Here is a 25982-nt window from a genome sequence, read left to right on the forward strand (position 1 = left end):
CTTTTGACATCTGCGGCTGGGGTGGGCGGCAGGCAGTGCCTGCACAACAGCTTATTACCTCCACCCTCAGTGTGCTCAGTGATGCCTTCAGCTCTTCACTCCTCTCTAAGCCTCCTGGTTTGATAGGGAAGCTGCTTAGGCAGTGTGGAGGGGAGCTGATGATCTTTGTACCCTTCCAATGTGTTGTGGCTAGGATTTACCACGCTTGCCAGATCTCAAAAGATTTTCAGACGTGCACAAACGAGGGCAATGCACAAAGCCCTGACTCCCAGCTGGCTCTCTTCCCACCCCAGAGGCTTTTGCTGCTGTTAGTAGGGGAGGGGGGCACACATGCTCTCTCTATGTCCATAGCAGCATCCCCTCCACTAGTTAAAAGTAGACTTGGTGGGCAATGAGTAAGAAAAAACACATCACCAACTCCTTTTGTCAGGAGAAAGGCATGAACTAGGGTACGGCTGAGCCCAGCTGAGAGCAATGCTGAGTGCTTGTTCTGAGAAACATGCAAACAGTTGCCACACTGTGTGCCTATCTGTGACACTCTGCTGGGGACTTTTTGTGATTGGCATAAAAAAAAGTCACCTGGCATTTCAGGAAGGATTAAAAAATGGGTTGTCCTGGTTCTCTTGTTTCCTGGAAGATATTTGTGGCTGCTGCTGGATAAGAACCAAATCTATACCCTCTACTCCTTTAGGCCCTTGGCAAAACCACACTCCTTCCTTTCTTGACCCTCACGCTCCCTACTTAGGCAACTCTACTTTCATATACCCTGTCTCCTTGGATAGTCATACTTTAATGTCTCCGCTCTGCTAATCCCCATAACTATAGATGATTATCCATCCTGGGCTATTACCTAGAGAGAACTAGGTAACATAGCACATACATCCTGTGAATCATGAAGTGCTAAGTGTCTCCAAAAATTGGTTGTGGATGCTCCTGAGAAAGGTAAAATGCAGGCAAAGCTAGAGAGATGCTCCCAGTGCTGTGAAAGGACTGGAACAGTTGGTGTTTGAGCTGTATAGCAAATGGAGATACTATAAAGCTTTGGGGTGTTTTTGCAGAAGTGGATTATAAGGGCACCTTCTACGTGTCTCAAGGGCATTCCTGTCCCTGTGCTTTCCAGCATTCGAAGCAATGTGGCTTTTTCTGATGAAAACTAATTTGGTAAGAAGTACAGAAAAAAAGCACTTGCTCGCCCCTCAGCTGCAGTCAGAGCCTGTACCTCCAGTTACACACTGGCAAAGGTTCCAGCAGATGAAAGGAATAAAAGCTGAAATGCTACACAGTGATATGGGTTCATCTTCTAAGTTATACAGTAGTGGGCGTAAGAAACTTTGAGTTATGGAGAGGAAAGTATCTTGGTAGGCTGGGAAAGCAGAAGGAAGTGAGCTCTGGAAAAGTGAACCTGATAAACAGACACCTTAAAGGGTACAGACATTTTGAATCTCTCCAAGTGATCATATGATGAACTCTGTTGTGTTTCCACCCTTGAGCTGTTTGCTGTTCCTTTCTCTAGAATCAGATTCATCCTGTATGAGAGGATGTTAGGGGAAAAACACATTCACAGCCACCTCTTCTCACTCAAGATGAAGATGTCTACCTGTGGGCACAACATCACCTTTTTAATTAGCGTGCTAATTTCCTCTGCACTTTAGAAACATCCTAGATGCTCATTAGCTGAAAAGAAACCCAGCTGACTGCGAAGAGCACAAGGCAGTGCTTGGGCTGCTGGAGCTGTGATCTGCCTGGTCCCTGGGGTGATATGTGTTTAATGTATTTGTCTGGCTTTTGTAAGAGATGAAGTACAGGTTGCCTTGAATTTTTTTTATAAGAGGTTGCCAACTTAATGGTTTCTGAAAAGCTACAATTTCAAATGGCTCACAAAGAGGCCTGGTACAGGAAGGCTTAGGAGTATTTAATGTTAATAAACTCCCTTAGGATTTAACAAAGATGGCAGAATTTCTCGGCAGCAATTGCTGTTCCCGTATGTGCATCTATATAAATAGATTTGGATTAATTTTATGTATGCATTTTATGTATTTGATGTGTGTAGATAATTTTTTTAATGGAACATGAATGGAAGTCAGCAGCAAACTCCATTTCTGGTTCTGTTTTTGATTTGTGTGTCTTTGTCCTTGGTATTTAATATGTCATCAACTCAATCATTAATATGCCATCAACTCAATCAGTAATGGGCATCTGCTCCACAGACCTTTTTGCAGCTTAGTTTTATAATGTGTTCTACAGACCTTGAGATCCCTTGGCCAATGGTCCTACAATAGCACAAGGTACTCTTTGAATATGTCTGCTTCCTTTTACTCTTCCTACTTGCCGGCATCTTCTTTGGCTTGTATTTCTGTTTTTAGTGTGGGGGTTTTTTCTTGGTTTTGGTGTCGTGGGTGTTTGAGGTTTTTTGTTTGTTGTTTTGTTTGTTGTTTGGTTTTTTGTGTGGTTTTTTGTTTGTTTGTTGATTTTGGGTTTTTGTTGTTTTGGTTTTTTACAGGGAGAGGCACTTAACTCACAGTGTAGGCAGACACCAAATCCTAGTGGCTTACAAGTTTAGCAGAGGAGGGATTGATTGGTCCCAAGTTGGATGATGGGTACCAGAAAGGCTGATGATAGAAGGCTGTGGGAAGGAGTCAATAATCAGTTAGTGTTTGAATGGAAGGAGTGGCTACAGCAGCAAAGTATTGGAAAGACTGCAGAAGACAATGTCACTGGCAGATGGGAAGTTAGTTGAGTTAACAGCTAAAATCTGGTTCTAAAGTCTATTGGGATCCATTTAATGGTTTCCAGGTACTGCTGGAGGCTGTGCATGTGCTGGGTCGGTCTGGAGAGTCCTGAAGACTAAGTTCACTGTAGAAATCTCCAAAACATTGGGAAAACAAAACAAACCAAAACATTTGAATAGCTGCCAGCTGTTGATATACAGCTCCCCTATTTAAAAAAAAGAAAACATTTTATATATATATATATATATATATATATGGGTTGAGAGATGTTCTCCTTCCCCTCTACTCTGCCCTGGTGAGACCGCATCTGGAATATTGTGTCCAGTTCTGGACCCCTCAGTTCAAGAAGGACAGGAAACTGCTGGAGAGAGTCCAGTGCAGAGCCACAAAGATGATTAAGGGAGTGGAGCATCTCCCGTATGAGGAAAGGCTGAGGGAGCTGGGTCTCTTTAGCTTGGAGGAGACTGAGGGGTGACCTCATTAATGTTTATAAATATGTAAAGGGTGAGTGTCACGAGGATGGAGCCAGGCTCTTCTCAGTGACAACCAATGATAAGACAAGGGGCAATGGGTTCAAACTGGAACACCAGAGGTTCCACTTAAATATGAGAAGAAACTTCTTCACAGTGAGGGTGACAGAACACTGTAACAGGCTTCCCAGGGAGGTTGTGGATTCTCCTTCTCTGGAGACATTCAAAACCCGCCTGGACGCCTTCCTGTGTAACCTCACCTAGGTGTTCCTGCTCCGGCGGGGAGATTGGACTTGATGATCTTTTGAGGTCCCTTCCAATCCCTAACATTCTGTGATTCTGTGATATTACTGAATGCCAGGGAAATTTCTCCATTCATTTGTGGAGAAAAATTTAGAGAATTTTTCTCCCATCTGATGAGAGTCTCCATGTTTGAACTGAACGATTGCTGGGCTGAGTCCTCTGCCTGGGTCTATGGGACTCCTAGCTCTCTTACATTGTTTGCTTTGTGTCTGCCTTCCCCAGGACCTGGAAGAATGCCCAGCTGGGAGAAGCCATGATTGAGAGTCTGGAAGCCCAAGGACTGCAGCTAGCCAAGGAGAAACAGGAGTATTTAGGTAGGAAACTCTTACTTCCAAAAGCCATAAGCCCCAAAATAGCCATTTTGCTTTTCTGGAGTTGTCAGTGTGGTCAAGCCAAGCAGCTACAGGTTTTTACGACTGACTTTTACTGGTTGAAGCTTTTGAGCAGTCAGCAGCTGAAATTCAGGTTTTGAAAGGAGTCAAAACATTAAAATGCTAAGGTAGGATCTGGACATCTGTGTGAAAGGAAGAACGTGCTTTGGCCAGCATGCTGCAGTCCTGCAGCTCCTCGTGGTTGGACTGCACAAATGTTTGCTGCCTTTGAGAAGCTTAGATGTGCTGATTTCAGCTGCTCACCAGGCAAACAGCCAGTACATTTGTCTCCGTGAATCACACAGGACTGGTATTTCTGAGGCTGATCACAACTTTTTGTGCACAGGTTTTCCTCCTCTAGCTGTTTTTTTTTGGTCTTATTCTACTTGGTCTTTGTCTGCCTTTGCTCGCACTGTTCATATTGGAAGTGGGAGCATTTGCATGAGCTTGTTTAAGGTGTCTAATGGCAGAGGCTTGTGGTATCCACTCTTAATCATCAAGCCACTGGAGGAATCTTGAAGAGCCTTTTGCATTTCTGCATCCATGCTGATTAGCAGTGATCTCAGTATATGGTCTCACATGTAACAGAGATCAAAATTCAAGTATCAAGGCATGTTCATTCTGCCACCTAAGCGCCATTCACATGTATGAGCTGATGAATGGGCTCCTATGTGAGGCAGGGAGGAATGGTTCCACACCTGACAAAGGGATAACATAGAGTGCTGAGGGGAGGACCTGGAGACACAGGAGGAAAATTAGAAACCAGAAAGTTTTGTCAAAACATTATTTTGCAACCATCAGAGCAGACTGAAGAGCATAAGAAACTAAAGAGGGCCACAGTATGACAAAAGAAAAGGTAATGGAGGCATAGAGGAATGCATGTTCTGTGGCAAACAGGAGATATCTGGAATATAAAATATAAATAAAATAAAATATATATTTCACTGGGTTCTTTGGTCCATGACAAGAACATTCAGAGCTGGTCAACTGTCACAGTTGGTTACTTTCTTCTGACAGCAATTGTCTATGTATTCCTATATAAGTACTGAGGCTCCTACCTCATTAGCCTGACCTTCAATGATCTGTGTCCATCCTGTAGTTAAGCTTTGAGGTCAGGAACTGCTCCTGGCAGCAGTTCAAGGCTCTGTGGAGGAAGCAAACAATGTTCTCGGAAATTCCCTGAATCCCCCTGGAGTTACCTTCCACCTGCCCCAAACCCAGCTGAGATGCAGGTTTCTCTCTCAGGTAGGGAACTTGCAGAAGCCCATCAAGCCCTGAGCTTGGTCCTCCCCAGGAGGGGCAGAAGAGGGAAGGTGGGACAACCTCCGTGTAATTGCAGTGAGGTTGTGCTGGGTCCTGGCAAGGAGGGAGAGGGCTGGAGTGGGGAGGAAAGGCAGCAGTGGTGGACAGCAGAGCTTCAGCAACACAACACTATTGCTCTGGATCCAGGAGCCCTGCTGTGGGCAGGAGGAGGAGGTCTGCATTCCTCCTAGCAGTAGTAATCGTGCCAGCAGTAGTAATCTCTTCGGTTCCCTAGTACAAAGGAAACTGGTAGCATCTTCATCACCTGATATGGAGAAGACTTAATCATGAAGTGCTACAGTGAATCTGCCCCTGCTCACGTGGCAGCTGGATGGCAGAGCTGAGAGCTAAACCCCAGGCTTAACCATGAGGAATGTGTTTCTGTCTAGTTCCCTGTGAGCATGACTAAGAGCTGCCTAAGGCAGGGCCTCTGTTTAAGGTAGCACAATGTAGGTACATCAGGTCACAGTGTAAGGATCAGAGCAGAGTCTCTGGTGGGCATGTGTCTTCAGTAGATAGGAGCAACTGATGTTGAGGGGAACTATTATTAACAGCTAAAGGTTTCGGGGCTAAGTTAGAGGATTCGTTTCTGTGCTTGGCTTGGGACATCTCAAGGTGACAATAGGGATCTGGCAGTGATGTCCAGGAGGCTGATGGAGAGGGTGATGTGCTGAGCGGGTAGGGATGGGGCACCGAGCTGCAGGAGGACTGACTGCTGCTACATGGTGTGCAACCCTGTGCACCCACTTAACCTTTCTGTGCCTTTGCTTCCTCATGTGTGAAGCGGAGATAAGATTACTTCCTGACTCAGCTACAGGATTGCTAAGGTTAGTTTGTTAATGCTCTTTAAGAACACAGAGAGGAAACCTTCGAAGGAGTACACAGCAATATGGTTGTTTAGTTTCTCAAGTTATTTGGCAGAAGGGAAATTATAGAACATCCCATTAGCATCATCTCAGCTTTTGGAGCCTCCCAGACAGATACACAAAGAACAACAGGGAACGCTGCATTTTCAAGCTTCAAACAGCCAGTGTTTCATACTCATAAATATCCCCAGGATATAAATTGCTTTTCTCTTTGCTTTTCTCTGCATTTGGCCTGTGTGTGTGTGTTTGTAGATAAGCTAATGGAAGAAACGGAAGAGCTGTGCCTGCAGAGGGAGCAAAAAGAGGTGAGTGTTCATCACAAGCCGATTTCCTTCAGTGTGACAGGACTGGGAGGCTGGGAGTTGTTGGTTTGAAGGCATGTCGGGTTTCAGGTAGGGATCCTGTGGAGCCAAAATAGTCTTCAGCCAACCTCTGGGCCCTGTGGATGAAGAAAAGAATAAGAGCTGTGCCATGAGGTGGGTCCTGGAGATGTAACCCTGCTTCTCTTCCGAGGCACTTTCCATGCAGTGTGCTTGTGATTATGTCTCCAGGACGAGGATCAGATTAAATTCATATTCACTGGGTTGAGTTATACACTTGTTATTTGGCAGATTCGAGAAGACTGTGGCAATCAACTTGTCTCTCTCCACAGTTAGAAAGCAAATAAACAGACTTGACATTGTTCTGGTGTAGAGATACCATAGTGAGAAAAAAGGAGCAGCAAAAAGCAACATGGTTTGCTCTTTGGACACACCAGAGATGGGGAGAACAAACATTGCACTGGGGAAGACTTGAGACCACTCCCTTAGATGTAATTATTATACTTTAATTTATCAAGTTTATTATTTTTTTCCTAACTTATATTTGCTTAATATTTTTTAAAGTAGCCTATTCTCCTATTTACACCAGATCTATACCAGGTTTTTTTTATAGCACCACCATAAAGTTGTTGCAAGATAGCTTTGCAAATGGGTTGTCCTATTACATGGTGGGAAAGCCTGCATGGATGTAGACCACTACACTGCAATCTTGCAAACTGCTGTGTGTTATCTTTCACATTTAATCCAAAATCACCATCGCCCTTCTTTAGCAAAAGATGGCACTACCCACCTGGGCTTCTTAGTCCCGTGTCGTTCCTCTGTGCATTTCTGCAGAGCTAAAATTCAAAGGTGGCTTGGACACTCCTTTAGGGCTAAGCTATTTCTGCCTCTGCAGGGAGACATCTCTTTCTGGTGAGGTAGCCAGCTGCACAACCCACAGCCATAGGGAGGGAAATGCCCTTGTCTAAAGACCCTGGAACACGTATCTGCTCTTACAAAGCCAGGCACAGTGTCTTCATTGCCCACAAAGGGCAAATGGGGCCAGGTTAGTTCGAAGGAGTTTGGTACTGATGAAGGAACGAATACATAGCTCGCTGAGCCGTGGTGGTGTGACCTGTTGTGAGCCTGAAGGCTTCAGAGCAATATGTTGCGAAAGCAGCTCAAAGCATATATCTGCACCATGGAGCAAGAGTCTTATTATGAATTCATCTGGTGTTAGTGCTGCTTTGTGGCCTGCCTGGGCTTGCAGCAGGAGTTCTGTTTAGCAGCTAAAGCTGCAAGGGGACCTGATCAGGAGCAGGACCCTCACTGTGATTTGTCCTTGTCTCTCTCCATCTGCACTAGGTCTTTTCCATACAACTGCTTTCTCTAAACTAGGGGAACAGACTGTTTCACTGCTGGAGGATACCTTGTGGTATTCCATGCTCTTTAAGCATGGTTTTATTAGCACAAAGATAGTGGCAGGTTGTTTAGACTAGGCAAAGCCGTAGCTGTGCAGTTTGTCTTTCCCTGTCCCAGTGGGAATGGGAAGCAAGGCCAAGCTAGTAGAAATATCACACTTCAGGTGTAGCAGTGCTGAGGCTGTCACATTCCTGGCCAGGCTTTCTGTATCTGCACACATAGGTGCCTGGAAATGCTACATGCATGTTGAGTCCAGCTTTCCCAGGGAGCTTTGGACCTTCTGTATATATGCAGCAGAGCTGATCTGTGCAAGCAGCGTGCCAGGGAATTCCAGGTGCCTGGCAATGGGGCTGGGACTTCTGGATATCTGGAAATCCTCAACCAACCTTCAATCCCTTCTAATTGCCCCTGGACAAAAGTGTGGTGGAATCGGACACCCCATGGCTCTATGTAGCTCAGGTTAAAAGTCCCGGTCATTGTTAACAGGGAAGCCTTTCTCTCCTGTGTGCCAGCAGAGTACGTTTCTGTCTTCTCTTTTGGTTCAGGAACTCGAGCGTCTGAACCAGGTGCTGGAAGCAGAGAAGCAGCGGTTTGAAGAGGTGGTGCAGGAGCTGCGGCTGGAGCAGGAGCAGATCAGACGGTAAGGGGGCAAACTGCGCAGCGCATGAAAAGGATACAAACTCCTGCACTGGGGAGAAGTGCTGCTGTGGCGGTCAATCAAAACAGTTTGTAAAATCCACCTATTTTGTGCGTGTGGGAAGGAGATCGATGCTATATTGATCACAACAGGAATGGTTGAGATGAGTTTATCTGCAATTGTTATCACTTGTGTGACCAACAGAATTCAGCTTAGTTTCATTTTGCATTCAGGGCTCCAGCAACTTAATTTTCAAATGGCTGCGACATGAGCAGACCCCAGATTAGTTGGGGTGGCGTGGCAATGGACAGGTGTGAGAGGATTTCAGAGAGGCAATTAGTTTGATTGACTGACCGGCCATGTCAGCTCTAGACATCTGAATCTTGTTTCCCACCATCAGCTGAATGACACTGGGTGGATGATGAAGTTGCCTAACCAAGAATAATTTTGTCATTTTTAGAGTTACACTATGCACAGATGAACAGCAAATGTATTTAGAAGGGGAAGGATACAAGTGCTTTGCCCTTAGTTGAAGGGATATGTTTTGCCATTGCCTTCTTTTTTTTTTTTTCTCTCCCTAAACATCTCAGAAAAGCCAGTTTGATTTTGCAAACCGTTTTTCTTTTCATAGACCTACATCTGCTTAGACATGACTGCCCTGTCTGAGCTCTGCCACTTGCAATCGTAGCCCTGCCCTTGCTAGAGAAGCACACGAACAGTTGGTTTTGGTTTGAGGATCAGGAGGCACAGTAAAGCTCCTGGACAACCATAGTGTGTTTAAGGCATGATGCTTCTTGGCAGGCTCCTGGCTCTCTAGGGCTGCCTGTGCCAGCCGCCACTCGCAGGTCCTGCACGAAGAGATCCACAGCCTGTGCAGTCTGTGGGGATAGTGTTCCCCTGCAATAGCTGTCCCCCTTTCTGCTTCTTTAGGGAGCTAGAGCTCACAGCCCGCTCCCTTAAAGGAGTGGAGGAAGAAAAGAAAGAGTTGCGAAGCCTGACACAGTCCTTACAGAAAACCCTAGAGGTGAGTGACCATTTCTCCCCTCTGAGTGACAGCATTTTGGGAACGATCCATGAGAACTGACCAGGGCTGAAAGCGATGCTGTCCTGTGGAATGAATCGAACATCTGCTAGTGCTGGAGTTAAGTCCTGTGCAGATAAACAGGTTCATTCGATAGCTGATATCAAGGCCAAAATCCCCTGCAGAAAAGGACTAGAAGTGACTTGGAGCCCGGCAGAACCAAACCAGGTGATGTGATGTAGCACAATGACCATAAGTTGCGGTTTGGGAACCTCAGGTTGAACACTGGGGAAAGATTTTTCACTGGACAGGTAGGCAGGCAGTGGGGAGAGGCTGAAGAGCCTCCATCTTGGAAGGTTTTCACATCTCAGCTGTAGAAAGCCACAGATGACCATATCTTGCTGTGTTGACAGACCAGCTCTGAACAGGGGGCTGGACTAGAGCCTACCAGAGGAATATTCCAGCCAACATGGCTGTAAATCTGTGATAGCTTTCTGATTTTTTTTTTTTTTTTTTTTTTCCAAACTGCAGCTCCCTAAGTCCTGTAGTAAATTGGAGCAGGAGAGGGGTATTCTTTCTTCACAGAACGGAGCATGGTTCCCAGGGAATTATGTACCATACAGGAATTTAGGTAATTGGGTGTCAGTGTATTAAACCCTTTCCTAACTTGGTATCACTCTGGTGGATTGGTGGAAATTTCTAAATGTGTATTTTTGTGAAATTTCCACACAGCTGACCTTCTGAAGCTTCAATGTCATCCTTAATGTTCACGTCAGATCCTGCAAGTTTGTCCAAAAATCTGTTGGTGATGCTCATTTGAGCACTTCTCCTTGCCCACAGTTATAGGTACGAAAAAAAGAACTGGAAAGCTAGAGAAGCAGCATTCATGCTGGGGTTGCAGAGCAGACTGAACACTTCACAGGAAAGCAGTACGATATGTCCTATTGCCCTGCAATTAGAAGTACCACCAAGGGGCTGCCTCTAGTTCACACTGAGGAGCAAGGTGAGAGGGGAAGGCAGGGAAGCTGCCTGCATCAGTAATGCACTAGGGAAGCACAAGGATCCAGTCCACAGTCTGGGTCCTTACTAGCATGTTGTGTCAAAGGAGCTGCAGGTTCTCACACCTTGCATAGGGAAGGCTATGGTGGAGGCTTGCTCCTGAGGAGGCAGGTAGGAAGGGAAAACCACATTTTGTTACTCCTGGTTTTAACCTGAATGAGGAATGTGGATGTGAGGATGGAGGGACTCAATAGGGAGTAGACAGGCAGAAACAGAAGCAGAAATGTTAGACTTGGCTGATACAATCTTCACCTTTCTTAAAGGAGCTCTCCCTGGAAAAGCAGCAAATGCTAGAGATGCTGGAAGAAAATGAGAGTCAGCTCCCTCCTCCAACCAGCCCCAGCAAAGAGCAAAGCCCCATCCAGGGACTGCACTGCAGCCTGCAACAGATTGAAGAGAAGATGCAGCAACTTCTGGAGGAGAAGCTCATGGCAGAGAAGAGGTGAAGTGAGGACTGGGGCTCTTACAGTGGTGTCAGAAACAGGGATATGGGTTGTGATCCAGTGTGAAGAGGGTGGTTGGAAAAGAGGTATTTTTTCCTCCTCACAGGTGGGAGGCAATCAGAAAAGGTATGGCTAAATATTTTCTGGCTTAAAATTAGTATCACTTCAAAACTGTTCCCCTGTTTCTCCTGAGACCTGCAGAGAGGCAAGATCCTTCATAATTTCCTTTCTTGGGTGCAGTAAAAGGAAGAGGACACTTTGGTCCTGCTCAGGCTTAGTGGTGCCAAATGACATGGCTATCTGCTGACTTGCTTTTTGCTTGCCAACACAAGAACAAGTCTGGAAGCTTGTCTGGTTCCTATGGCAGGAGTACAGGTTATAAATACTCCAGAGGGGACAGTGAGGCAGGGCAGCTGAACTCCTTGCTGCTGCTTGGGCCTGCTCCTTTCATGTCAGAACTCAGGAATGTGAATCCATTTGGTGTTCGTGGACTTGTCCATAAGAAGTGTCTGGTGCTCCTGGACCTTATCTGGGGTTGAGAATGTTCCATTCAAGAACTGTCCACCTGGCTTTCTCCAGGAATGCTTGTGTTATTGAGGTGAAACGCAGACAGTGCTCCTGTTAGTGCCTCTTCACTCAGGGCAGCCAGGTAGTTAAGCATGCTCCATCACGATACTGAGCCCCTTCCCTCCTCTGAGATGTGCTGGGGTGGGAATGGTCATCTTCATTTGTCTTGCTTTGCTGTGCCCTGCACCAGGATGAAGGAGAACGAGGAGCGATCCCGAGCACTGGAAGAGGAGCGGGAGTTTTACTCTTCCCAGTCGCAAGCGCTGCAGAACTCACTCTCGGAGCTGACTGCAGAGAAGCAGCAGACGGAGAGAGACCTCAAGGTATCCCCTGCCTATGTTGCATGTTGCTGTCCCTGGGCCCAGAGTTCTTCTCCTGGAAACTTTCACTTGGCCAAACTAAAGCTAAGTTGACCTAAGCTGTGTTAGTTATTCTTGTTTGTGAAGCTACTACTGATATGATCCTTTTCTTCTAACCTGTGTTTTGTTTCTGAAACGAAGTACTGTGCATCCCTTTGTGGGAACTGACTGCCTTTATCTCAAGTCCATCTCAGCTGGAAAGATGTCCTCCTGTTCTTGCTCAGCTGCAAGTACTCACATAAGCACAAATTCACAGATTGAAATACCATCTTTGATTCCACATAGTTCATACAATGAGAGGAAAGCTGTGAAAATGAAAGTCAGAGTAAAGGAGGATTACTAAGATGAACTGGACTTCAGATTCTGTCTGAAGACATGAGGAACAGCTTTTTTGTTTTCTTACAATATTTCTCTTGGTTCTCCTTACTGTTGTCTTTTCATTTTCATCTGCTTGGGGGGTCCTTCACAGACCTTGTGAGTTAGCAGGAGGGTTATTGAGACACAAGCTGTTTTTCAGCAATGCTTATTCTCTTTCTCAGGCTGAGGTGAAGGTGCGCATGGATCTGGAGAAGAGACTGAGAGAAGCTGAGGAAGCATTGCAGAGCTTAGAGCAAGGCTTAAATTCTCTGGATCGCAACAAAGAGAAAGAGGAGAAGATGAAAGCAGATGTCAGTAACTTGAGAAGTAAGTCAGTCATCCACCCTCTCTACTGAGGAGCAAGTCCTGAGAGAGGAAATATTTCTATCCATCTTCCCAGACACAAAAAGAAGTTCCCAAATTAGCAAAACTCCACCCAATGTGCTCTCCTAACTCCTTGTACCTCAACCACATCTCCCTTGTGAGGACTCAGAATGTGCTATGCAGGCACTTGGTGTTTTGCCCTCAAAGGAGAGCAAAATTATCCCACCCCACCCTGTTGGGTGGAAGACAAACCAGACACTTTCCAAAATGTCAAACAGGGAAGCTGTGGCAGAGCTGTAAAGACTGACTAGGTCTGAGTTATAAAGATCCTCTGATTACCCTGAAGATAAACTCTTTTCTCAGCCTTGGTTACGAGAACATCAGCAGTTTAAGGAGCATCACAGTTGCTGTAGTAACATGCTGGTAGGTGGCTGAGCAGGTGAAGTTTGGATCCTTACTCAGAGCTGAATCACTGCATCAGCTCAGCACTGTGGTGCTGAGACAAATGCAGTCCATGGGTCAGGTGTAAGGCTTGAGTTCCTTACAGCTTATATCTGTTTCTTTGCCTTTTTTTTTTCCTCCCTTCTCTTCTGTAAGATGGAGCATTACCCTAGCATCTGGCTTGACTCAAGTTCAAGAATTGACGTTAGTAGCTTCAACTGGTTGAAATATTCCTTGTTTTCTATCCTCAAGTATAGTGCAGGGGAAAGCTGTTAGGAAGATGCTGCGTCTGTGCAGTTAAGGCTTCATTTCAGTGAAAGGTGGATGTATTGGGCCAATATAGAAAAGTCAAAAAGTCCTCTGGCATTCTGAGCACTGTTACATATACAAGTATAAATACACGTCTAAATAGTTTTTATATATATACACATATTTATAGTTTATATATAAATATATGAAACTATTATTCAACAGTTTCTACATCAGATTTCTAAACTGAGACAAAAGGGCATGATTCTGAAATTCATCCCACTGGCTCAGAGCCATGGTAAGAAAAAGTGGATGTGTTGAGCTCAGCATTCAACTACATCTGAGCTGCCTGCACAGGGCATAAGTGAGTAACCTCTGGCACTGAATGTCTCCTGACACTCATTTCTCATCTCAGATTTTTGGGAGTGTTTTCTTCAAAAGAGTAAAAGTGTACTGATGAGCAAAGCCCTAGAGAACGTGAGGGACCAGCAATGTTCCCTTTAATGTCAGACCCAGCACAGATTGCCTCAGTCCTTCCAAGTGATTCCTGCAGCTCTGCCCTGCCCTTTCATGTAGGAGCTGGGGCTCATTGACACGCGAGCCCTCTGAACAGCAAGAGATCAGTGACAGGCAGGAGGACAGCAAGACTGGAATGGCAGAAGATATGTTGGTTAGACCATGAGAGGGGAAATCAGCCAGGAAAAGCAGCTTATGTGGCAGATCAGGACAGAATAACATTGCCATAGTTTGGACATAGGCTTCTTATGGAGCCTGTGATGTATGCATATATGTGCTAGTATTTGCTATGCTATTTAGAAATCCCTGCCCATATATGGCCTATGTGTGTGTTCCCGTGCCACTGTTGCCAGCACCTCCCTGTCTGCAGTTAAACTTGATGGGTTTTAAGTGTCCTTCAAAGAAAGTGCAATGAGCAAGGCTTCAGAGCCCTCTGTTGCAAGAGAGTTGAGAAATTTTATCATATCAGAGGCTTTTGGAAGCTGAATCACAAGCAGCTGTGGGAATGATTGATGAGGTATGGATGGTTGTGGTTCTTTCTATAATTTGAATATGCATTTGTTGGGGACTGGAGGTTTTTGTCATTTTGAACTTGTTCATTCTGATGATACTCCAGAGCTTCACAGACTGTTGTTTGTGAAGATCTAGGGAGGTGTTAAATGTCATTATCTGGCTCAACCCATCAGTGAGTGCAGTCCCTTGTGGCTGATTCATTGCTTGAAGTGTCTCTTCCATCACTGCTCACAGTAGTGTCTTCTCAGAGTTCTTTGAAGAGTGCATCCGCAATGCCGAGCTGGAGGCCAAGATGCCTGTGATCATGAAGAACTCTGTGTACCTCCACAAGGCTGCCACTCGTCGCATAAAGAGCTGCCGCTTCCACCGCCGGAGAGCCAGCACTTCGTGGAATGACTGTAGGTATTGGGTAGCTGCTGCTTCTACATCCTGCAGGAGCAGGTATGTGCAGATGGGGCTGACAGCAGTGAGGTCTGAAAATGTGATTCATATTTCATATGCCCTAGTATTAGAATGGAGCTACAGAGAAACTTGGAGCTTCCTTATACCAAAGAGCAGAGTCTGTGTACTGGTTGCATGTCTCTTCATGTGGGCTGAAAGGTAACTGCTGTGGTGGCCCTGGGTCCCTAAAAAACCATGCTCAAAGCTGACTTCATCTGAATGCTTATCATAGGTTGAGTTAGGTTGGAAGGGTCACCTGGACATTGTCCAATCCAATCTAGTGCTCAGAGTGGCTATCTGCAAGGTTAGATCAGTTTCTACAGGGAACCCTAAAACAGAGACAGCTGTCAAGAAGACAAGTGTGTTTCCATGCTGTCAGCATTTTCCTCCTCTGCAAACAATACGGTGAACCTGTTAAAGTGCAGTGCTTAGCTCATCCCTTGCCAGGCTCTGAGTTGTGTTGATCGCATGGCTCATGTGCTCTAGTGCAGCTTTGTCTTCTGTTTGTGTCCCTGACGGAGAGTGCTGACCTTTCTGTGCTGCTTTTGTTTCAGTGAAGCAGTCCCAGTCCTTCATCTTCTCCCATTCAGAAGCTGAAAGCCTTGAGGAGCTGAAAGAAGCGGCCAAAAGACTGAGCCAGGACCAGCACTTCAGGGAAACTCTCTACCAAATCATGAGGTCACAAAAGGATTCTGCTTCAGGGGATGAAAAGTGACTCTTGGTGGGAAGGGGCTTCTGTTCTCAACTTGCCATTCAGCCCCGCAAAAGTTACACCATCAGGTGATAGCGTCAGAAGGGAGATTTGCCCTTTGGTGGGGAAAGTGGGGGAAGGTTGTGTGTAGGTAATTCCCTCAGTTAGTGGCTTTGCTTTAGTTTGAACGCTCCCTGTAGCCTAGCAGACCTCTGCTGATCACTCCAGATCTGTTTGCTTCAGCTGCTTACATTAAACCATGTTTTGCCAAGATACCACGGTCGGTGTTAGAGTGAACCACAGACCGTAGCTTAGGAAGTGCCTCTTCTTTCCTTTCCTGTCTAGTCTGCTGCCAAACACAAGTGCTTTTGCAAAAGCCCTTTATCAGCCTATGCTCTAGACAATGTAACCTCCCCGACTGGACACAGCTTACCCTGTTCTGCCTGATCTCCTCTAGGAAACGTCTCGCTGCACACCCCCAGTCATCAGCACTTCAGTGGGACACATTTCCTGAAGACTGCAGCAGTTCCAGCCTCCCAAGCACAGGCAACAATATCAAACACAGAGCAATCTCTTGATGCTACATCATTTCAAGCAAATGTTAGCAACACTAGGTGAAGACAAGCTGAGGATGCTGTGGATTTGGCTCCAAGGATGATCACGTGCAGGGAAGAGCTTATAGGTAATGCAGTGGCATCAATGCAAGCTGGAGGGAGGGTTGCTTTTGTGCTGACTGTGGGCAGAACTTCCTGGGATCACCTTTGTACTTTTTTTGCACTGGGACATCTGGCTGTGCATTGCCAGAAGGAGGAGTAGAGCTATATGCTGCAGAAGGTGTTATCTATAGGCTACTTCAGTATGGTAGGTAGGTAGCTCTGATGGCCTCCTCATCACCTTTGTAAAACAAGCTGGAGGACATATGGGTGAGTGTCCAGCAACAAACCCCATCACCATTTGGAGAATTAAACCTTGCCAGTAGCAAGCTGTCAGGGCTGTGGAGGTGGGAAAAGTCATTACTGTATGTGCTGCTGTCAATAACCTACGTCCAAGGCTTTGTACTGCTCTCTACCAGTCCACTTAACTGCAATCCAGGTTATCTTGGTCAAACTGGGACCTCTAGCAAGTCAACACTAGACTGGGAGAGGCACTATGGACAGCCTTGTCAGAGGCTGGCTTCTGTCCCCTCCCAGGTGCTCACCATGTGGTTATCACAGGGGAGGCTTGTCTTGCACGTGGTCCTCTCATATGTCACAGGAAAGGAAACACTTTGCTGTGGAAACCTTGCAGCCTCTCCCACCTTCTTTAAGCAAGCAGCTGGCTGCGGGATGCTTACAGGGCACATGACAAGAACGCTCAGAGTGACGCTGTTATCCTTGGGGTATAAATTGGGAAACAAAGGTATAAATGATACAAAGGTGATGCAGTAACCAGCAGAGGTACAGTTAGGGCTGAGGGGCCCTCGAGTGCAGATTTACTGGGGCGTTCTGGGCTGTACCCCTCATTAGTACCCCTGGGTATTGCATATGTCCAGTGACACTGGGGTAGCTCCTTATGTGTCCCATGCAGACTGTGATGCTGTCCGGTCTCAGGCTTTGACTTCTGGCCACCTAAGTCATTCCCTACCAATTCAGTGCTGTTTCTAGGGAGAAATCAGGGATGAGGCAGGGAAGGGAGCCCTTGCTTGCCAGCCAAAGAAGAGGTGCTGATGCTGGGTGCAGGAGCATACTGAGAGGGTGTGATGCTCCTGGAGAGAGTCATTGCTGAGACCAGAGGAAAAGCATTGAAGGCACAGCCTGTATTTTCCATTTCAGGCAGTTACTGACCAGTATTCTTCTGCCAGGCAATGGGAGGTTTTATATAATCTGAGGGTCCAGCACTGAAGGCTGACATTTTTGTGATGACAGATGATACAATTGGAAAAAATAATTTGCATCTCTCCTGATCGTTATGTGTCTTTTCCACTCATGCTTGTGTGCTAGAAAGCCACAAATGAATTCTTGCTCCTACAAGGCTGAATGGCTGTGAGAAAGCAATCCAGATCTGGTTTTCCCCTTGACACTGTCCTCACATAATCTCTGGCTATTTTCCAGTTACAAGGTCTATATTATGTGATGCTGGAAGGGACAGAAAAAAGGACAGCCAGGGAGCATATCTGTAATTCAGGCAAGTTAGGAAAAATCACCCTGTGGCTAGCAAATGCAGCACCTTTTGATCTATTACCATCAAAAGCCACAATATCAGACTTTACAGAAGTATTGTACTCAGGAGGTAGCCACATCAAGTCTTCCTTTACTGTGCATATTGACAGCAATAAATAAATAAAAGTTATGCTGACACTAGAGTGAATTTCTGTGTGTTCTTGATACACTGTCACTGAAATGATGTTAAATTGCCTCTGCAGGAGTTGAGACAAATCGTTGTGACATACTTATTTACTGCCAGCGCGCTTCCTCTGCTTCACTGGGTTGTTGTGTTACGTGCTTGAACATCACCTCTCAAAAAGACTGGCTGTATGTAAAATGATTTACCCTTGCTACCCACTTCCACTTTTAAAATGTGTATAAACCCAGGATGTATCAAATCTAAAGAAGAAATGTCCGCTTTGCTTACCTGAAGCCAGTGAGCAGCCCTAAACCACCTGCAGTGATATGCTTGTCATCAGTCATTCCTTGCTGCATATATTAGTCTTGCAGAGGAATCTACCAGCCTTGACCACATAAGATCCCTGGCAGAGTCAACACAGAGCTGGATCTGTGTACTGTAGCATCTTAATTGACTGTCTCCTTGTTCTGTTTGAAAGGACACAGAATTACTAATTCCAATGCTATCTGTGTGTTTTTAATGCAATGCAGTAACAGGAAGATGGCTTAGGGAGCAACCCTCCTCTGTTCAAATAACCTCCACTAGTAATCCTAGGTCAGATTGTTTTCTCTTACTGGGAAAACTGGGAATGAGATGAGAACTCCCTCTGCTGAGGAGAGTTGCTTAAATTTTTCCCTCGTGTCTGAGAATAAGAGAAGATACAGGATGGTCTACACCTCTAAGATTAATCTTCAGAAGTTGCAGAACAGCTAGACTGGCTCTGAAAAGCTTGTGGCCATTCTTCCACCACCTCTGCCATCTGGCTGTCATCTGGGAACGTCTCTTCCCTTTGGACTTTCCCTGTTGTGCCCTTCAAAGACAATTTAAAACACAGTTTCATTTGCAGACACTGCCAAACGTGAAGCCTGCTGATTCTCCTCTGTGTTGTCTTGCCTGCTTTTCACAACGTGAACAGTGGCTCTTGCTAAGGTCAATTTAAGGGTTCATTTTGCCCTCTGCATAAGATGCATGAAGCCTCCAGGATGTTTCAGTCCCTGGTGTAGAAGAGTGGCTCCTGCTGAAGGACAGGGCTTTGGCGGCTCCCCTGGTGCTCGCAGCCCCAAGGCTTTGCTCTCGCACAGAAGTAAATGGCAGAGAAAGGAAGGCAGTGCCAGCCCCGCTGCCTCCCATATGTGCTGCTCCTAAAGCAGAGAAAGTGGACAAGAAATGGAAACTGCCCTCAGGGTCAGAAGTCAATAAAAGGTAAACGGTTGCTGATGCGTGATATGCATTGCTGTGCACAGCACTCAAGGGACATAGGATGGTAGCAATTTTCAGCTACGGAGCGTGGCTTTATTTTAGCCCAAGGTGGTAGGCAGGCTTTCTACTTCGGGCATTAGTGCATTACCTAGGAGATAGGACGGTAGCTTTTCACAGAAATAGTTTGTTTTGAATGTTTTCCAATGCAGTCACTTTTTTTGTGGGGAAGCAGGCTTCTGTTGTGTCTAGTAAGGAGAAGTTTGCTCTCAAGAAGGTGGCCATGCTCTGAAAGCTTTGTCCAAGGCTTGGCTTCAGGCAGGTCCTGGGGCTTGCCTGGAAACCCCATGCTTTTTTATACTGTTGTGACTGCAAAGGATGCGGTTATTTTTAACATCTTCCAACTGAGACCCTTGGCATAAGGATAATTCTGCAGTTTTACACCTAGTCCATGCACGATTTGTTATCCACTTGGCCTGAGGGTGGCCATGAATGGGAGAAATGAACAAGCCATGGGCTGTAGTCAGTCATGTGAGAGCTGGGTCTGAGGTGGTCTGTCAGGGTGACAGTCACCATGAGAGGGGCCAGGTGGGACCATGAGATCGGCAACCACACGTGTTTTGTTGAAAACCTGCAGTGCTTTTCTGCCCACTGAGATATCTCTTCTTCCATATTAAGCAGCTAATTTACTTCTTACTGCAGGCTTAACTCTAAATCTGAAATGGAGAAAGATCCAACTGAGTACTTGGGTCTGTGAGACCTTTCTGCTCCTTTTTGCCACCAGTGTTAACTGCAGGATACGCTGTAGTGCTGGAATCAACATCTAATTTTTTTCGATGTTGGCAGATCTGGCAGAAAAATTTTAAAGGCCATTTTGTGGGAGCAGCAAAGGCACCTTTTGCTAATTCAGAGGTGTTGCAATAAATAACTCAGCAGGATCACATGTTCTTACTTTGCTGCATTATGAAAAGTGCAAACTTTGCGTTGCTTAAAATAATAAATGTACTCTGCTTACCTTTGAGTTCTTTTTGACTGCACCCTTGTCTCTAACCTCTCTCTGGAAACCACTCAAAGCAGAGGAACAGGTCCTCTCCTAGAGCTGCTGCTCCCATCCATTTCTTCATCGTTAATTCCGTGGGCAGGAAAGAGCTCCTGTTTTCTTCCATATGTCAGCGGCTGCCTGTAGGAGATGCCAACCCCTGCTCCTCCAGCATCAGGAAAAGAGGTTCTGGGCTTTGTTGGTGTTTGCGTTTTCTAAGCTCTACAAAATAGGAGTAAATATTTTTAACATCTCCATTTTAATAAGGGGGCTTGAAAGTAAGTTGCTTATGGTGGGTGTGAGAAAACCGACTTGCTGCAATGGGATTAGGCCCTGTTCAAAAGAGGTGCTGCCTCTCTCAGCCCTGACGGAAGTACAGCTGGAGGCTTCTGTTAGAGTGTCTGCTGAAAGCACAGCCACAAACAGGGCAATAGCACATGTGGCAGAGCTCTGTCTTTGGGAGCGTCCACAGGCACTCAAGGGCCCTGGGTGTCAGAGGCAGGCTGTGCTCTTAGGTGCACTCATCTCAGTGGCATGTGAAGCAGTGAGAAGAATTGGTGGGAAGGCGTGAATGCTATGTTTTTTGTAGCAAGATAGAGGAGCAGGCTTGCTGCAAAGATTGCCAGAAAGAAGGGATTGCAACTCACTTGGGGAATAGCTGCTGCTTTCATTTTTCCTTTCCCTTCCTGATTCTGTCAGAGGCACAACACTCGTGCTTGCTGCGGGCCAGAAGAAGGTAAGGAGGCTTCACCAGGAATGAGATTGAAAGGTAGGAGTTGCTCAGAGAACAAAGGGATCTCCAGCTAAGGTCCTCTTTTCCTCTCCCCAGCTTACTGCTGCTGAGCAAGATGCAATGAGAAAACACAGCTGAGCTTGCAGTGGCATGGCCCAGCTGGGTGATACGGGGATGTGTCTTATGGTTGTTCTCCTTTGCAGGTAGCTGTGTGCATGCAGTGGCTCCTCAGGGGGCAGAAGTCAGTCTTTTGGTGCTGGAAAAGTTTTGGGTATTTAAGTGTTGCCTGGCAGAGGCTGGATATCCCTGCAACTCTCAATGGACTTGGATGTTCAGAAACTCCTCTAGCCTGGAGCCAGCAGCCCTCTAGATCCCTCTCTGATAAGTCTGCAGTACTTCAAACAGATGCTCTGACCCATAAAGTGGTGCAGGGAATAGCAGTGAAGCCAGACACTCTCTCTTTCTGCTTCTGCTCCTAAATTTCTTGTGTTGAGTTTTGTCCTCGAACCCAAATACAGAGTAGGTATGGATTAATGTGGAACTTATTTCAGATTAAGAGAAACAACGTGGGCTCCCTGTGCAGGCAGATCTGGCTTTCTTCCTTATGGGGGGTGAATGTGGGCTCCAAAATGAGGACAGAAAATTCCCAGCCATTCAGAGGCATCTTGAATGGGTAAGTGTACTTATCACATGTGCTAAGCTTGGATGGGAAGGAGTAGCAGGACACACTGTATTCAGAGTTTGAAGACAGCCTGCAGTAAAGGAAAATGGAGTTTGTTTGGAGAGGGAGATGTCATAACCCCTTTCTTTGGCTGATGCTGAAGGAGCTGGAAGAGAAAGCGTTCACTGAGCCCATGTTCTCCTTTTAGCTTGTAGCTGTCTCCTGGTGCGGGCAAGGGGTTAGGTTTGGTGGCTGCTCGTTACGCAGAAAATGCCTCCATCTGTGACGGGCTGCTGCTGAGTAATAGCTTTGTTTCAAAGCAGTAGTGATGGCTGTGGCTTCAAGGACCACCCCTGGACCTGTATGCAGCAAAGGACAGGCGTGACACCCCTCCCAGCTAAACTCACAGTGACCCAATGTCATGGGAGCCTCTGGCTTGCCCTTGCAAGCGAACATGAGCTCCGCTTGCAGGTCTGGGCTGGCACCCAGGAGCAGAGAGCCCTGTGCCCACTACTTGAGCTGCTCCTGCATCCCAGCCTCCCAACATGCCAGGGCAGACTTCTGCCACCAGGCTTTCATCCAGCAGCAGCAGCTGGAAGGAGGAGATCTAATGAGCCAGCCTGGGGAAAGGCCATTGGCAGCAGGTGTGAGAGCCATTGCATCTACTTCCTAAAGGGACAAGAGCATCTCCCTGTCCCCATGGTGCTCTGTCATGAGCACTATGTTTGGCTCCGCAGTGCAGGCAGGACCCAGCAGCTGGCTGTCAGAGGAGCGGTACATGGGCTTTGCTTCATTCCCAGACCTGGACAGAAGTGATGGGGAAGGGAGAACAGCTGCTTTCCAGGCGAACTGTAAAGGAAGAGCAGACCTTGCAGGGAAGCAAAGAATAGCTGTTGCGGATAGTGCCCTGCAAAGGAATAAAGCACCCTGATAAGATGTCTCTAGGCCTCAGTTCTGGTGCATTCCCTGTACCAGGAGTTTTGGTCCTGTCTGTACTTGAAGAGGGTCACAAAGTCAGCACACAAATTGCTTTACATGAGGAATGTCTTCTTCCTTTCTCTTCCCGGTCCTCCAATCTCCCCAGCCCCAAACACGAAGGGCAAGCCAGCTTCTTCCCACCTTCCCCTCCAGGCCTCTCCATCAGCCTTCTGTTTGCTCTTCTTTGGCCAGTTGTGGCTTCTTCCCCGAGATGGGAATTGGTGTCACTGTGGCATGTGGGGCAGGAGTGGTGGGAGGAGGGTGCTGGCCAAGGCGGAGGGGAAGACACCTCACCGCGGTGGAGCCGGGCAGCAGCTCCCCTCGGAGAGTGCAAAGGAGGTGAGACGTGGCCTGCGGACCATCGTAGCTGCTCGTGCCTTTTTCATAACGCTGGCTTTCTGTCTAGAAAATATTACTCATCCTACTTCAAAACTCTTACAGACTTGAGCGTTTCATACAGAAAATGTGCAGAGATGGGTAGTGAACACCCCAGGCTGTTAACCAGGCACTTTCCTTCCCATCGCATCCCACCCCACAGGTAGCCGTGGGCCAAACCCCATGGGTGCAAAGGTGTGTGGGGAGGTGCCTGGTACCCCCTAATTGCGCACCCGGCAGCGCAGGCCCTTTTGAGGTCTGTGCCCAGTGTGTTTCATGGGGCAGGCTGGAAACTGGTGCCTCTGCCAAACTAGTCTGAGCTTTTGCTCTGGGGAGTTGGCTGAAAACGTGTGTCCATTGCAAGCTGCTAACTAGCACTGAATCCGACTCATCTCTCCCCCAGCCACGTGTTCACACACACACACACACATAGATACATATGTGCACATGGATACATATATGAAAGGATAATGTGTGTTAAATGTATATCTCAAATTTATGTCACTTATCAAGAGAAATACTTCATAATGAGTTTGTTTTGTTGTTGGTTTTTGGTTTTTGTTTTTTTTTCCTGAAAATAATTTCTAATTTTTCCTCTGATATTCTATCCTCACAGGCAGAGAGCAGACTAGAAGGTTTTACCTTCAGGTGAAACATGATGTGCCTTATAAGCAAAGGTCACCCAGGAGGCTGCGTTTTGACTGTAGCTGCCATTGCCAGACCCACAGAGAAAGCAGCATGCGGGCAAACGGCCCCTGGCAAGGACAACAGCCTGGTAATCCTGCATGTGGGGACATCGCTGCTGCTTGCTGTACCCTGCAGCAGCCAGGTCAACAGTGGCCTCAGTTTTTCTGAGTCTTTCAGTGACCTGCTCAATGCAGCTGAGCATCTTTCCAGCTCCCCTGGCTGAGGGTCAGTGGTGGCAGCTCCCTGTGGCATGGCCAGGCGCGCAGCCCCCGGGTGCAGGGCAGTGCCAGGGAAGGAGACAAACAGCCTGTCCCAGGGCTGGGGCTGGGGCACGAGGCTTGAGGCTATGGCGCATTTTGAAGTTAGCATATAGGAAGCCTGATGTGCCCTTTTCCTTGCTGCTTCCTTTCTCTGAATGAATAGTTTCACATCCTGAGGGCTAGAAAACTAGTGCATTTCCTAGCGCTAGCATCATGTAAATAAGCCAGGTCACACAGCTGGTGTGCCAGAAGTTTCCCCAACATTTTCCTATTTGCATGATTTAACAAAATACAACTATATCCTAAGAGCTCTGGAAATGCATCACTCTTACATGCATTGGGGATGTGTTAAGTATCTCTGAATGTCACGGAAAAGAAGACGAGTTAACTGTTTCCCCTTGGAGGAGGTTGTGTGAGTGTCCCAGCCAGAGGTCTTGTGGGGACGATGAAGGGAGGGAGCTGCTGGGTTTCTGTAGCTGCAGTGCAGCAAGGAAGAGGTGGTGTTATAAAGAAATACTTCCTGATTTAAGGCACTGAATACATTTTAATTATTTTGCAGAATAATTGGCTTGCACTTATTACAGCTGTAACGGGATAGCCAGAGAAGCAGAAGCTGTGGCTGCTGCTGCAGCAGGAGACATCAATTATGGAGGAAGGAGGATGTGCTGTATAAGGTCAGGAGACAGGAGGACAGACGGTATTATATTCTGCTTTTTCTCTGCCTGTCCAGGTGATGTTTGCCGTGGTAGCATGTGAGCTCCCAAGGTAATATGAAATGAATCCTGTCCCCTTTCTAAGGAGAAATGGGTCAGTATTTGCCATCCCTACAGCCCAGATACCACAGCCTGCCATGTTATGGATGCTAATTCTGGTAGTGAGGTCATTACTTGAGCTCACTTTCTGGAGGCTGTGTGTGAAGAAACGTGAATTATGCAGAAGGGGAATGTGAGTATTCATCTTTGGGTAGACAGCTGTGCCCAAGACAAATCAGATTTTATTTCATGGAATCTCCTCTCTCCTTAATCTTCAGAGATTTATCAAAAAGCTTAAGGTTAGAAAAGACCACTACAGTCTCTAATCTCTTCTGTCTCTCACAGACAAGTATGTTTTACCTGCTTATCCCTGGGTGAATTTTAGTGTTGCTCTAATCTACGGTGAGAAAGGTTTGGGAACGAGATCTGCGGCACACTGTCTCTGGAACTTACTGGCAATTTCCCCACCTGCATTAACGTTGCCTGGACTGACACACACCTGAACATGCCCCAGCATGGACCCTCCAGGAGGTGTTTGGGAACAGCGGCCAGCTAGGGAGCACATGGACTGGTGGCCTCGGTGTCTGGGCTGTGCAGAGAGAGCTGGAAGGCAGAGGATTCCTCAAGGGGAAGCTGGCAAACCCAGCGGGCAGTGCCAGAGCAAAGGGAAGGGGAGGAACTCAGGTGCTTTTTGAGGGAGCCTAGCTCACACAACAGGAGGGATCTTCAGGCCACACCATTTTTGATGGTGCTGGCACCACTAATAGGGAAAAGAAGGAAAGCAGTGACCAGCCCAGGCTCACTGCTGGAGGAGTTGTAATTAATTAGGTATATTTGCCAAGGGCTGTTGGTATCTAAACATATATGGACCATTCTTTTCAGAAACATGTATTGTTACCCAGGCTAGTTGTTGTAGCTTTTGGAGTGTGGGGACCAATGAGTCCACCAGAAAGATGATCATGTTCTTGGTGGCCATACTGTCAGCTGGAGCATGGTGGAGATGTAGAGAAGTTGTGAGTAAAGTCTACTAGTAGGGAAGAGATGAAGCTCAATGAAATGGGAAAACTAGTCCACGCAGGGGTGCCAGGCTGGAGCTTTGTGGGAGAAGAAGGCAGTTCATGCCATCCCCCAGCTGACCTGGTAAACCTGTGTAGCCATCGCCCTTCCTGGGGAGCAGCTTCTAACTTGGCCAGAACAAGCTCTGGGGTACGTAACCAGCTGCAGCCTGCGGCAGCACCCGCGTAGAGAGAAGCACACAAAGGAGAGGCAGAGCAGTGCTTGACTTCAATGTGGTTGAAAGTGTTCCTTGCACATCCATGCTCTAGAGCAGAGATGTGGTTTTTGTGAAGGGGTTGTACAGATTCCTGCTATGGCCAAAGTAACACTGAGACTTGGGTTGTGGTGGCTGCAAATCCTGAGGCGGCAGGAACAGCGGCCATGGGAGGGACACTGAGACAACAGAGTCTCTGGCAGGCTGCAAGGCAGACAGTTCTCACATGCACGTTCCCTCACCTCTGCTCTTGGGCGTCACTTAATGGAGAGAGGGATCTTTTTTCCTA

The 25982-nt window shown here is 46.8% G+C and overlaps 1 protein-coding gene across 1 annotated transcript in view; it reads left to right on the top strand.

Annotated features, from left to right (window-relative positions):
- PLEKHD1 (pleckstrin homology and coiled-coil domain containing D1) overlaps window positions 1–15563 on the top strand; it is a 28247-nt gene extending 12684 nt beyond the window's left edge. The window contains exons 5-13 of the mRNA XM_065636428.1: window positions 3725–3816; window positions 6294–6346; window positions 8308–8402; window positions 9330–9423; window positions 10743–10921; window positions 11680–11812; window positions 12388–12532; window positions 14497–14646; window positions 15244–15563. Of these exons, the coding sequence (XP_065492500.1) occupies window positions 3725–3816; window positions 6294–6346; window positions 8308–8402; window positions 9330–9423; window positions 10743–10921; window positions 11680–11812; window positions 12388–12532; window positions 14497–14646; window positions 15244–15404 (1102 nt within the window). The 3' untranslated portion in view covers window positions 15405–15563. The remainder of the gene's footprint in view (window positions 1–3724; window positions 3817–6293; window positions 6347–8307; window positions 8403–9329; window positions 9424–10742; window positions 10922–11679; window positions 11813–12387; window positions 12533–14496; window positions 14647–15243) is intronic.
- The last annotated feature ends 10419 nt before the right edge of the window (window positions 15564–25982 follow it).

Source organism: Caloenas nicobarica, chromosome 5, assembly GCF_036013445.1.
Source record: "Caloenas nicobarica isolate bCalNic1 chromosome 5, bCalNic1.hap1, whole genome shotgun sequence".
Taxonomy (NCBI): domain Eukaryota; kingdom Metazoa; phylum Chordata; class Aves; order Columbiformes; family Columbidae; genus Caloenas; species Caloenas nicobarica.